Consider the following 14,053-nt stretch of genomic DNA (forward strand, 5'->3'; position numbering starts at 1 on the left):
ACGGCTCGACTATTGCAACTCATTGCTGATCGGGCTCCCCTCCACCAGACTCTACCCTCTCCAGTCCATCCTGAATGCGGCAGCCAAGCCCATCTTCCTGTCCAGCCGCTACTCGGACGCCTCTGCCCTGTGCCGGTCACTGCACTGGCTGCCCGTTAAATATAGAATTCAATTTAAACTTATTACCTTCATCCACAAAGCCCTCCACAGTGCAGCGCCCCCCTATATTGCTTCCCTCATCTCCATCCATCACCCAGCCCGGGCTCTCCGCTCGGCAAACGAAACTAGACTGCACACCCCTCTAATTCGAACTTCTCACTCCCGCCTCCAAGACTTCTCCAGAGCAGCACCAGTCCTCTGGAACGCACTACCAAAGAACATCCGGGCAATCCAGGACTCGCAGAACTTCAGGCGTGCTCTAAAAATGCACCTCTTCAGGGAGGCATACCGCATTCCCTAAACAAACTCCTCTATACACTGCCTGATAACATGCTCCCTGACCTACTGACCGAAATCCCTGCTAGCCATCATAAACCGCTCCTGTAGTCATATTGATCCTGCCGTCGCATAGCTAAATGTCTGACTGTTGTCTGTATATAGCATCCCTCACTCTCCAGCACGCGATACTGTGCACACCTCCAGCCATTTTACCTTCTGTATCACCCCATTACTTGTAGTATGTAAGCTCGTTGGAGCAGGACCCTCACCCCTATTGTTTCCATCAGCTGATTACGATTGTAACCGTGGTTCTGTAATTTTTTGTACTTTTGTCTTTCTGTATTCCCCCTGTCTATGTAAGCGCTGCGGAATATGTTGGCGCTATACAAATAAAGTTTATTATTATTATTATTATTATTATTACACCCCCTCAGTGTGATTACTAGCGGGGAGCTGCGGCCCTCCAGTTGGGAATCACTGAGAATACCAGCCTCTGTGTCAGATGGGCGGTCGGGGGTGGTATTCAAAAATACCGGCCTGTAATATGGCTGGTAAAAAACAAAATACCGACACCAGCCTGGCGGGCAGAATACTGGCTAGGCCGGTGAATTACCGGCCGGGTGGCAACCCTAGCTGTACAACATGAAGTTGCGACCAAAGTTGCCATGTAGCCCTTGCCTAATTGAGCTTACTGTATAAACAGCATGCAGTGAGCTCCCCCTAGTGGTGGCAACAGACAGAATTTTTTACTTAACTCTGTCTATACAAAGGATTTGGTGCTCAGTATTAAAAAACGGAAATTTTGTGTCTAATCGATGAACCCCATGATTCCAGATTACTTAAATGCCGTGGACTCCTGGCTTTCCGTTTTGCTCCCAAAGTTGCGTTCACGTCTGTACAACAATGGAGGAAATATAATCAGTGTCCAGGTAAAAAGATTCATTATTACTGACTGATTTTATCTGTAATTGCTGTCTTACGGGTACTTTTACGCGAGTCGACTATCAGCTGAAAAATCGCTCAAATTAGCGTTTTTAAAATGTTTTTTATTTATTTTTGACCCATAATTGTCCCACGTAAAGTAGGACCCAATAGGGAACTGAGCAAGAAATCGCTCATTAGTCGCTTTGTTTCAACTCACTGAAGCGATGCAACTAGTGAGCGACTACTGGCACAGTGTAATCGGGCATTGTTCATCTATGCCTACGTGTTCAGTGAATGGAGGCGGCAGCTGGAAGACGTCTTCGGCGCGCTCTGCCTCCATTCGCCGAACAACTAACGCTCCTGTGTAAACGTACAGGAGTGGCCGTCAAACCATGTAAAAGTATCCTAACTTCTGACTTACTACTATATGGCCAATTATAACAAAGTGCTCTCTAACTTTTATGTATTACGCTTCCAGTTGCAAATGTTTTCATAGAGACTGACCTAATTTGGCTGACCTGGTCATAAGACTGACGTATAAGGGGTTGTCATCTGTACCTTGTGCAGAGGCCCCAGCTGGTATTGCATGCTGACTCCCATTGAAGTGAATGGACTCCGCATGTAATACCAGTCAGGGCCACTGCACAAAATATGGAGCTGTCTGCTTCCGGCACAAAGACAGCTCTGTACACACAGTGACAGGCCTGCGGAAGCGTCTGATTGTGGGGGTTGGAAGTGACAGATCCTCACCTATCTTCTGTGGTTAAGTCATCAATAGTAAGAAGTGAGAAGACCCCTTTATTATGGTAACTTTTACACTGATCGATTCTTGGCCCGTTGTAACAGTTTTTATTATCTTGCAGGTAGAGAATGAATACGGCAGCTTCATGGCCTGCGATTACGGTTATATGCGCCACCTTCATGCCATGTTCCGCTTGTACCTGGGGGATGACGTTGTACTTTTCACCACAGATGGTAACGCTGATTACTTTCTGAAGTGTGGCACGTTGCAGGATCTCTATGCCACTGTCGACTTTGGCCCAGGTTAGCATCAATATTTAAAGGTCAACTAATGGTGGACAAGCTTCTCTTCCCCTTTTGTGGGGTTGGGGCACAGTTTATTGTGCCAAAGCTTCAGGAATCTATAGCGGACCCCGCAGACAGATATATGGGGCTGTATTCTGGCTTCTCGCCTGCAGCGAGTCCATCATTTTGAGAGTCACCAATTATTAAAGAGGTTGTCCCTCTAAAAAGAAGTTATTGCCTGTGCACAGGATAGTGGATAATGAACTCACCATTGGGGGGCCAACCACTGGGACCCCTGCTGATTGGGCGGATAGGGGTCCAGAGCATCCCTGAGTGAATGGAGGGATGGTCGCACATGTACACTGCACTCCTTTTATTTCAATGGTACTGCCGGAGATAGGTGAGCGTTCGCACTAGGCTATTTGTGGCAGTCTTATAATGAATAGCAGGTGGAAAGGAAAGTGGAGCAAACCCAGGTGTCTGCCTGAGGCAGGGAGTGCAGGTAGAAGTGAGTCAGGGGTACTGCCAACCAGGTAAATGCCTCACCTGGAGGGGGTGTGAGAAACTAGAAGGAGCACTGGATAAAAGCCTGCTACCTGGCGCAAAACTCCAAAGAAACATTTTCTAGCACATAAGTGAAGTCAAGTGTTTGTTTTCTTTTTTAATTATTATTATTATTATTTTTTTTTTGGCTAAAGCCAACAATAAAATGCGTTTCTTCAGAGGTTTGCGCAGTGTACCCGGCTTTTATCCGGTGTTCCACATTGCTATGAGTAGGGCAGTGGTGAGCATGTGCAACCACTACTCCATTCAAGTGGGGTGCTGCGAATCCCAATTCTCCGGATCGGCAAGGGTCCCAGCGGTCCAACGCCTAAAAATCAGCTAGTTATCCCGTAATCTGTTAATAGGGGATAACTTTATTTCTTGGGGCAACCCTTTTTTTTTCTTTTACTTTCTGCTTTCATGTAAAGCTTAAAAAGTAGCTACACTTTTCAGAAATGTTTGACATGTGGGAGAAACATGCCAAAAGTTTCGATCAGGGAGGATCCGGCTGCTGAGATCCCACTGATCACTAGAATGAGAGGACTGCAGCGCTCACCTGAGCACTATTCCCCTCTCGGCGGCTGAAGATGGCCGGATAGCGGTCTTTAGAGGTGCTATAGACCTCTATGTCTTCAGCTGCAGGAAGGAGCCAAAAAGCAGCAAAGACAGCCGAAGGGGCACAGCAGAGCAGACTCCTCATTCTAGCAATCAGTAGGGGTCTCAGCAGCGAGACCCTCACTGATCAGAACTTTTTACATGTCTCTGATACGGCAAAGGTTTCTGAAAAGTGTAGCTACTCTGTAATCGGTGTAAAATGAAAAGCTTTCCATTTCAATTTGCCACCATTTTTAAGATCTCTGCTTGCTGTCAGTGAATCAAAACATTCCTGTTTTAAATCCAAAGGCTGAACTCTTGTACAGACCTGTGTCTTCATACCTAATGAGCAAACCTCAGAAATGTGCTGAATGGAAATTTATGTGTTCCTATCTTTATCTTTCAGTGGCCAACGTAACTAAAGCCTTTGCAGCCATGCGCAGATATCAACCCCGAGGACCCCTGGTAATGTGATTACTTCTCTGCCCCCAGCATGATGCTGAATATTGTGCTGTAGTGATCAGTCCTCATTGTCTGTTATGCATTAGGATGCTCAAATTGATAAATATCATAGAAGGCTCTAGTACCGCTTCCTATGTGGACAGGTAGCACATGGGCAGAACCAGACAGCAGAGGGCGCCTCTACGTGAGCGATATGGGCCCCTTTCTTTCCAGCTGCAAACTTACTGAGCATTAAAGGGGTGAATGTGTTAAAATAATAGTAGTAGTAATCCTCTCCTTACCGATCCGCTGCTCCCCCTACCTGATACTTCCTGGGGTCCCCTGTTCTCTCTGTACTTCCTAGTCCCTGCTGACACGGACATGTGACTGCTGCGCCAATTACTGACCACAGCGGTGACCTGCTATAGTCAGAGATTGCCTGCAGTAGTCATATGTCCGTGTCAAAGAGGACCAGGACGGCCAAGGATTGGCTGCAGCAGTTACATGTGTGTGTCAGCCTGGACCAAAACGTACAGAAAACATCAAAGTGTCAGAACGGGAGCGGTGGGAGATCAGTAAGGTGAGTAATAAAGATTTTACTATTCGAAAGCCTTAAAGTGGATGATTTGTCACTTAATTTTTTTTTAAGAGCCTTTTACCTGTCCCAATAATCCAGCAAGAACGCAGTGCAAAACTGCTCACTGGTCGGCAGCCTATATACCTGTGTAACCCTAGGGACGTGAATCCGACCAGTGATCACCGTATGTGGGGTAATGATCATATTCACGAGGATTTGTCTCCCTACCTCCAATCCTCTGTCGTGTGGGAACAGCAGTACATGTGCACAGAATGACTTGTTTTGTCAGTTGGCGCTCCTTACAATGGGACGCTCCTTGGACCTAAGGGTCCTTTTAGATCAGCCGAGTTCTTGACCTAATCTAATGAGCGCCAATCAACATGCATGTCAATAGGCACTCGTTTCATTTTCTTTTACGCGGGATGAGAATTGGTTAATGGGGACTAATGATCACTTAGTACGATCATTCACCCACATACAGCTGTCATTGGTCGGCACTGGAAGATGCACCATTAATCGGCAAATATTTGTATGCTCCCTGAAAGATCAGTCAACCAATCTGCATTTGCTCATTTGTCAGCTAATCGTTAGTCCCTTTCGTATTGTTAGGCGAATGAGCGTTTGGAGGAACGTTCCGGACCATGTAAAAGGACCTTTTAGATGAACCTTCCTTATGGCTCTTTGTAAAATCTTTCACTAGTACACCAATCCGCCAATGATTGTCAGCCTTGTGAACCGTTAGCGTGCTGTCTTGCATGCAGTAGGAAGAATATATATAATATATGCAGTCACCAAACTATCGGTGCTATCACATGAGCCCTAACAGCCCCCGCTAGCGATTTACCGGTGATTGCTGGGCTGAATTTGCAAGTTCAGCTGCAGCCCAGCAGTTACTGCTAAATCGTGAGCATTAAGAACACTCTTGGGCTAGTTTCACACGAACGAGGGCGATATCGCACTTTCCACCATGTGAAAGCCTGGTGGATGTGAGGCGGTTTCATGTGAAAACAGCCTCGTATCACAGCAGGAAATCTCTTGATCCCATTGATTTCAATGGGGCCGATGGCAATTTCCTAAAGGAATCCCCTGCCGCTGCTGTCACAGAAGATCGTGGAGTTCTCCCATTGCTGTCAATGGGGCCAGCACTGCTACCATCGGCCCCATTGAAAACAAAGGGCGATATCGCAGGAAGATAGAACATGCTGTGATGTGTTTCTCTTTCTTTCAAATGAATGGGGCTAATATTTGTGCATCACGCAACACACAAATCTTATGCGTTTTTTTTTTTTGTTTTGTTTTTTTATATCGCCCGGCCTTATAATAGCAACCTAAAGATATTTTTCTTCGCTGCAGGTGAACTCTGAGTATTACACCGGCTGGCTGGATTACTGGGGGGATAAGCATGCTGTGAGCCCTGCGGACAGAGTGAGCCAGGGTCTGCAGGCCATCTTGGAGAGCGGTGCGAGTGTGAATATGTAAGTACTTCTCGAGGTCTTTTCAGTATAATTAGATATCAATGATTTTTATTACTCGCTGATACAAACTTCTGTTTTCTTTGTTTTGTGTCAGGTATATGTTTGAGGGGGGAACCAACTTTGGCTATTGGAATGGTAAGAAGTAGTCCAAAATGTAGACGTTTAGTTTTTTTTACTTATTACGCTGCCTCAAATACTGCAGGCATCTCTGTGCATGAAGTGTGAGGATATCCTGGTGATACATTGCACAGTTCATGCTAAAGTTAATGTTGCAAGATTGCTTACGGCATCTTTTGGAATGTAGGGAAGTGAAGAGTGGTGCTTGTACTCCACTTGTCTCCTCTGTAGATTCCACATGATCACTAATCATAGCTTTGTCATTTTTGTTTTGCTCAGGAGACGATTTTCCTAAAGTCTACAAGCCGATCACCACCAGCTACGATTATGATGCCCCCCTTACAGAGGCTGGGGACCCCACAGATAAATTATTGGCAATCCGCTCAGTAATTAGTAAGGTAAATACTCTCACCATGTGTGCTGTAGTTAAAAGTATCCGCACATGGGACGAGCAGCGGCTGCGGAATCGCTTGAGAGAATGAATTCAAACCATAGTTGTTCATTATAAACATGGCCACCAACAGGGTGACCAATCACTAGTTTTGTTTCTGCTTACCAAAAAAACAGGTTGATTAAAAGTTGCCTTGTGTAAAGTGACAGTTGTTCGTATTTGAACGACTTGGGAACGAATTTTGGCGAACAATTTAATGAGCCATCATCACCGTGTGCAAAAGTGAATGGACGACTGCTGTTTCTATGCTTCAACGACTTTCCTAGTTGCTTTGTGAAAAGGTACCTTAAGGCCTCATGTCCACGGGCGGGTCGGGTTCCATGGGCAGGAGCCTGCCGCGGGATCCCACCCTGCCCGCAGTATGAGGACATTACTTACCAGTCCGGATGCGTGCGGGTCATCCGGCGTCTCCTCTGTGCATGTGGGCAGGCGCTGGCATGTGGGCAGGGGCCGCCCCCATCACATGCCCAGTGGAAATGTATTTATTTTTTTTAGATCTTCTGCATTCCCGCAGGACCCACAGCACACCCGGAGTGACAGCAGTTTGTTTTCCACACCGGAAGGTCCAGAAAACAAACCACATGGTTTAATTAAGCTGCGGGCACCCATAATTGTTTATGGGCGGCTTAAACTCTGGATCATCCGCGCGGGTGCCCCACGCGGATCCCAGAATTCAAACCCGCCCGTGGACATGAGCGTTAATAGTAAAAGATAATAGACCTGTGCACACAGCAGAGATTTGGCATCCACATGCTTCTGCAATACAGAGCTTGCTCCATATGGCACCATATTTAGAGATATTGTCCTGTACAATAATGGGGAAACAATGGGCAAGATCGCAAAACGAATGGACATGCCGCGATTTTGTTTTAACGCTGCATCGCAAGCATTAAAACATCGCAAATGTGCCGGTAAATCGTGCGATTTCCTCTCCAGTGTGAAGGCACCCTGAGTCTTAGCCAAACTTCTGAAGATGCGGGTGGCACGGTGAAACAGGTCAGGTAGACTGGTGTTAATATTTTGAATTCCAGATATGGTGCCTAAATTTAAAGGGACTAGGGTACTGGTCCGCTATTTAAATCCATCAGGACTTGTGCATATGTTCTGCGTTAGCTGTCAGCACTATTCTGTGTTTTTTAGGTACATGAGGTGGTTTAAATATAAACCTCTGCTAAAACATATTTTATTCATGCAGTATAACAGGCATAATAGTGTGTATAAGTAGCCTGCCTCTCACTGGGGGTCATTTCCTTCTATGTGTAACGTTTTGGAACATTATGACGTTTTATGGAATTCTTCACCAGATTTCCCCTCTGCAGACTCCATCTCTAGTTCTCAGTTTTCCTTGAGCTGACAGGCATAGACTAGCTGCTACGATGTCTCCATACACTGCATACATAAAGTGGATATCCTTCCCCTATAACTTTCTGAAGCACACCCTCATAAGTAACAGCAACATGGAGGACATTATACAGTAGCACTGAGCAGTATAGCTGTGGTTCCAGGTAGATCACTTACTAGAAGCTGCAGCACTTACTCTGTTTGAGTCTTTCAGTCTCTCAAAGTTGCAAAACTTTTAATAGTACAGTGATTCACATAAATATTGTAAACCCATTTTTTACTAGGCAGTGTCTTAAACTTTGCATACAGTTTTTAATGTGCTTTTTCTGTATATACAGTTCCAGCCAGTGCCAGAAGGACCAATTCCACCACCTACTTGTAAATTTGCATATGGTTTAGTGACTCTTAATAAGGTGAGTGATATATATCTATCATAAAGTATGACGCCTACCTCAGTATGAGATTCCTGATGTCACCTTCCTGTTTAGGTTGGAGATCTTGTGGATCTATTGGGTATTCTGTCACCCAATGACCCCTTTGTGACTCGGTACCCAGTCACATTCGAGGATGTCAAGCAGGTAATATCTATACATGTACGGTACCGGTCATTATAATTATTTGGCAGGATTATACACCTAACTAGTTTTGTCTTGTTTTTGTTCAGTATTTTGGATTCATGCTGTACCGGAACTATCTGACCGGAGACGTTCCTGAGCAAACTCCTCTATCGTCAGCAGTAAACGGAGTTCATGACCGAGGTTATGTTTCAGTTGGTGGGGTAAGAGCTAGTTAGTGTTTCTTTAAGCTAAAATGGAAATCTTACCTAGGCCTTATATACAGTAACTTTGTGTAATGTCATCTGCCCCTTCAATAGCTGTCAGCTGAACTCTCTCATATACAATAGATGCACATTGGGCTCATCTGAACGTTCATGTGTTTTCAGTAGGGAGATTTGAATAAGCTGCTGCCCGACTCTTCTATCATTGACTTATCATGTATGGGAACAAAGTATTAAAGGGGGGATTCTGGGCATTTCAAATGATGATCTATCCTCTGGATAAGTCCTCAGCAGAGATGAGCGAGCATACTCGCTAAGGCAAACTACTTGAGCGAGTAGTGCCTTATTCGAGTACCTGCCCGCTCGTCTCTAAAGATTCGGTTGCTGGCAGGGGGCAGGGAGAGCGGGGGAAGGGACAGAGGGGGGATCTCTTTCTCCCTCTCTCCCCCCCCCCCCCCACGCTCACCGCCGCAACTCACCTGTCACCTGCGCCGGCACCCGAATCTTTAGAGACGAGCGGGCAGGTACTCGAATAAGGCACTACTCGCTCGAGTAGTTTGCCTTATCGAGTATACTCGCTCATCTCTAGTCCTCAGTAATTGACCGTCAGGAACCCGCCACTCAGGATTTCCATCATGGACGTTGTCATCAGTGGTCAGGGCAGGAAGTGTGAGTGTCGGCTTCATTCCCACTCAAATCAATGGTAGCACTGCGCTTCTATTACACTTCCTGCTCCTCTTGTGGTCACACTTGGACGTCCTGTCCTGACCATAAAGAAGAGCAGATGACGACGTCTCGCCCGTTGCATTGACCACTGACTTATTGCATTTTACTGCAGCTCCTAAATATCATTATGGTTAAACATGTATGTATTGAGTCTGTGCTTCTCTTTACAGAACTTTTATGGCGTTTTGGAAAGGGACAGCTTAAAGGATGTTAATGTGACGGGGAAGGAGGGCCAATGTTTGGATGTTTTAGTTGAAAATATGGGGAGAATTAACTATGGCGGCGATCTCAAAGACTTCAAGGTAAAGGCAGTAATAGAATTATTTGAGTCTTCTGTCACCACATTGCTTTATTTGCAGGGATGGTAATGTTTTTTTCTGATAGGGGTTACTAGGTAACCTGACGCTGGGGACGGACCTCCTGGAAAACTGGGTGATTTATCCTCTAAATCTGGATGGCCCAATTTCCCAAGGGTGGCCTCACATTATGGCTGATCATATGCCGAAGACGCCACAGACTGCAAGCAGGACGGGTCCGGCCATCTACAGTGGGGCCTTCACCATTACTGACATCGGAGATACATATCTGAAAATGCATAAATGGACGAAGGTAACGGTTATATATGTTACTTCCCACACCTTGGGTAAGCCAATGCCTAAGCGTCTTACAGAACCGGGCAGTAATTACATCCATACTAATATTAGAAATGCCAAAGTAACTTTGTCTGATATTTTTAATAGCTTGCATCTTGATAAAAGGACATGGGCTATGTTTTATCCCGAAAATGTGGTCAAGCTCTCTAGGTATCCTCAAATGGGCAGACGTCATTGCCGCGTGTATGCAATTAAGCTAGCAGGGATAGCCGGCGTTGCCCGGGATTAAAACTTGAACCAAAGACACATTAACATGGATTGAGATGCTAAACAAATAACGGCGCAGGTTTCATTTTATTTAAACATTTATATATATAAATAACATAAGGTTTACAGATGAGAATAGAACAGGCACTGACTGTTTTTGTTCTCACAGCCCATCAGTCTTTGTATGATTTTGCACATGTGAATGGGCCCTAAGAGATACAATGTACTTACAAAGTGCCAAATCTTAGCTAGACTTAGGCTAGGGGCTACATGGTGACTTTTGTCTGCGACAGGGTTTGCGTGACAAAGAAAAATAAAAATCACCGTGTAACCCTGAAAGCTCCCATTGCATTGAATAAGGGTCACCAGTTATAAAAATATTCAACTTCGATGTATTCCTTGCATCCTGTAGCAAGCTGCAACTCACACAGCGCCCCCGTTCTTGGCAATGTGAGTGTTGGTACATGTGTAACGCCTGTCGCAGCAGAAAGTCGCCACGTAACCCTAGCCTTATTCTATGGGTACACTGGTTACTAGAATTCTTCAACATTGCTGTATCAGTCTGTGTGCTATATCCTCATATGTAATAAGTGTTCATCTTCTTCCCCAGGGACAGGTGTGGATAAATGGCTTTAATCTTGGACGATATTGGCCAATACGAGGGCCACAAGTAACCCTTTATGTACCAGGTACTATATTAAGTTCTTCACAAATCAACAACCTTACGGTGCTGGAGCTGGAGCAGGCGCCGGACCAGCCTTTAGTCATGTTCCTGGACAGGCCCATATTGAATGGGACTTATACGGGTAAATGAGTAGCGGTCTTAAACGGAACTTATGCGCACTTCTGAAAGCTTCCTGCACAGTCCGGGTCCTGATCTTACTTGGTAAAGCCCTGCAGTTGGTGAAGTGATGAATGCGTTACACTGGATTGCTGGGACCCTGAGCTCTACCAGCCAAGTCCAGGGGCCACAGACACACGTATTACTCAGACTGTGGCTCCCACGTCACAGGCACTGAATGTGAATTGTTAAATACAATCTACTCTGCTTTCTTCGCATTTTCTCAAGGTCCTTTGCGCTCTTTATCCAATTTGTAATCCGTCGTTAAATATGGGGTCAGATCACACACCCCAATACATAGAAAGGGATGTCAATAAAGTGAAGCTCTGCCTTTTATCAAGAGTGAAATGTGTTGACTATATAGCCAATCCTTTTATTGTATCGGTCACCTTTTCACTTATGTTTCCAGATTTTCTTTTTGCTCTGTTAAAAAAAATGCCTCCTCCGTGGAAACAGTCAACAAGCAGGTTCACTGCATTTGATGGATCTTAGCACAGCTTTATTTTTATTGTGATTTTGTGTAAAGACTCATAAAATACAAGAATGCCTGATATTTATTAACTGTCAAAGATCCACCTAATCTGTATACACACAACCATATTAATACCTAATATGCACTGGGTGTTCATAAGAATTAAAGGAGTATTCTGATTGGGTTACTTTCACCTATCCACTGGTGATCGGAGGGGATCCCTGTGGTTGGAATTGCATCAGTCTAGCAGTTTTCACCTATTGGTGTTAGGTGACCTTTTTCAAGTTTTCACCTAACAAGAATAACTTCTTAAATAGGTTGTCCAGTTGTAGACTATTGCTAGCCTATGCTCTGGTTAGGCCGTCAACAGTAGATCGGGAGTCTGTAGCCAAGACCTTCCCTGATCAGATTTTCACCAGGGCATTGTGCTTGTGCATTGAGCTGATTTCTGCAGGAAGCAGACAGCGCTGTTCCCACTGCAGTGGCTTTGCTTGGTGTTACATGCAAAATTCCCATTCAATTCAATGGGAACTTTGCCTGCAATACCAAGCCTGGCCACTACAGTGAGAACAGAGCTATCTGCTTCCTGCTGAAATAAACCCGGTGCACATTGCCTTGGTGAAAAGCTGATCAGCAGTGATCCCAGGCAGCAGCCCACCGCTGATTTACTATTGATGGCCTATTCTTTTTATCATTGAAGAGTCCGCTGAATCTGTGTGAAAATAACAAATTCAACAGTACTTGCCTGTCCTCAGCCCCAGCAATCCAGCACTGCAACCTCCTAGTCACCGGCAGCAGGTTAAGAAGACCACTGCCTGCCAATCAGACTGTATTAGCACAGTTCAGAACACTTGGCATGATGGCACCCAGGATGTTGGCGGTGACACTGCAGCCTCTAATTGGCAGTCAGTAGTCACCTGACTTCTGCTTTCTACTGGACCAGGAGCACCGCAAGGTTGTAATCCTGGATCGATGAGGACAGATAAGTACTGCTGAATTATTACATGGGCGATACAAATATTGACTAAGACTCGTCTGGAGCTGTACGGTCAGGCCAGACACTTGTACACATTTCGAATGCATAAATGCAGCTGGAATACGCCCATGTGTCACCGACCGAAGACTTCATTACTCAAAGTACTAGGCACACATTATTAGATCAGTCAACATCAGCTTGTTGATGGTTTCCAGGTGGAGATTTGTCTCTCTCAAGTTAGTCAAAGAGCCGACCTCACTGGGAAGAAGATAATTGATAATCTGAAATAGAGGCTGGATATATTTTGTATTGCTGTAAAAAATAAAGATTTATTGTAAAAACCCACATCTGACGTCTTCAGGCCTAATTCATGTATGTTGGCACTGAAACAGTTGGTGCCCATTCACACGGCATATTTTCTGTCTGTGTGCGGTCCCTATTTTCTACCAACTGCATACAGCAGCACACAAACCCATTAAATTGGTGCATTCGGACTGCTGCTGCTTATTCAGGGACCAAAATTGGCAACAAAAGTCTATGAGAGCATAAAGACACTGGGCATGGATATTACAGCCGTGGTTTGTTTTTTTTTGTTTTTTTATTTTTTTTTATGCTTGCCTTCAGGAGATGGAGACCAAAAAAAACAACCCTCCATTGAGGTGCCTGCAAGCTGCACAAACAGTGTGATCGGTTTATTATTCATGAAGCAAAGGAGTCTATGCCCGTGTCCATGAGCCCTTGGCCTGAGGCTCCACCGTGGGGTCACTGACGCTGACTGCACTGGTTGCCTTATGGAGGAAATAACACTTCTCGTTGGCGGCTTTTTTTTTTATGTAAGAAATCACCGAGTCAGCAGCTCCTTATAAAACATGATATCCATTGTTGTACTGAAGAGATCACTAGACCGTCTGTCCATTTACCCCAATGTGGGCCACTCTGTATTAATCAACGATTATTGGCAGACTGTAGTCACATTTTCTTTTCACACAACAGTTTAGTCAAAGATTAAAAATGATTATTATTTAGTGTAGAAATCCATTTCTCTACTAATGATCAAATGAGAAGATGATGGCAGCTTGTTGTGGATAATAAAGGTTAGGCTGAAAACCAGTAAAGCGGAGCCTGCTGGACGGATTATCCTTAACACCAGCGTGCTCTTTGGGGCCATTGGGGGAGGGGGGGGGGGGTTCAGGACTAAACTATTGATAACCTATCCTGAAGATAAGTCATCAATAATGGGGTCTGCTGCTACCAGGATTCGTGCCTATCAGCTGATTGAAGTTACGGTGGCGCTCGGTAAGCACCATGGCCACTGCAGTCCAGAGCGGTACAGTACTGTACATGGTATAGCAGCTCAAACCCATTCAGAGAAGAGGCCGCAATGCTCACTCAGTGGCAGATCTTGATGATCAAGTATTGATGCCCTATGCTGAAGATACGTCGGTAATAGTTTAGTCCAAGAAAATCCTTTTA

General features: G+C 45.1%; 1 protein-coding gene across 1 annotated transcript in view; it reads left to right on the plus strand.

Moving 5' to 3' along the window:
- The window catches only part of GLB1L (galactosidase beta 1 like), a 28,183-nt gene extending 15,258 nt beyond the window's left edge, over window positions 1–12,925 (plus strand). The window contains exons 5-16 of the mRNA XM_066575519.1: window positions 1,273–1,367; window positions 2,226–2,406; window positions 3,932–3,990; window positions 5,897–6,018; window positions 6,113–6,153; window positions 6,415–6,533; window positions 8,266–8,340; window positions 8,416–8,505; window positions 8,592–8,705; window positions 9,602–9,733; window positions 9,816–10,040; window positions 10,902–12,925. Coding sequence (XP_066431616.1) covers window positions 1,273–1,367; window positions 2,226–2,406; window positions 3,932–3,990; window positions 5,897–6,018; window positions 6,113–6,153; window positions 6,415–6,533; window positions 8,266–8,340; window positions 8,416–8,505; window positions 8,592–8,705; window positions 9,602–9,733; window positions 9,816–10,040; window positions 10,902–11,105 — 1,457 coding nt within the window. The 3' untranslated portion in view covers window positions 11,106–12,925. The remainder of the gene's footprint in view (window positions 1–1,272; window positions 1,368–2,225; window positions 2,407–3,931; window positions 3,991–5,896; window positions 6,019–6,112; window positions 6,154–6,414; window positions 6,534–8,265; window positions 8,341–8,415; window positions 8,506–8,591; window positions 8,706–9,601; window positions 9,734–9,815; window positions 10,041–10,901) is intronic.
- Window positions 12,926–14,053: the final 1,128 nt, after the last annotated feature.

Source organism: Eleutherodactylus coqui, chromosome 8 (assembly GCF_035609145.1).
Source record: "Eleutherodactylus coqui strain aEleCoq1 chromosome 8, aEleCoq1.hap1, whole genome shotgun sequence".
Classification (NCBI taxonomy): Eukaryota; Metazoa; Chordata; class Amphibia; order Anura; family Eleutherodactylidae; genus Eleutherodactylus; species Eleutherodactylus coqui.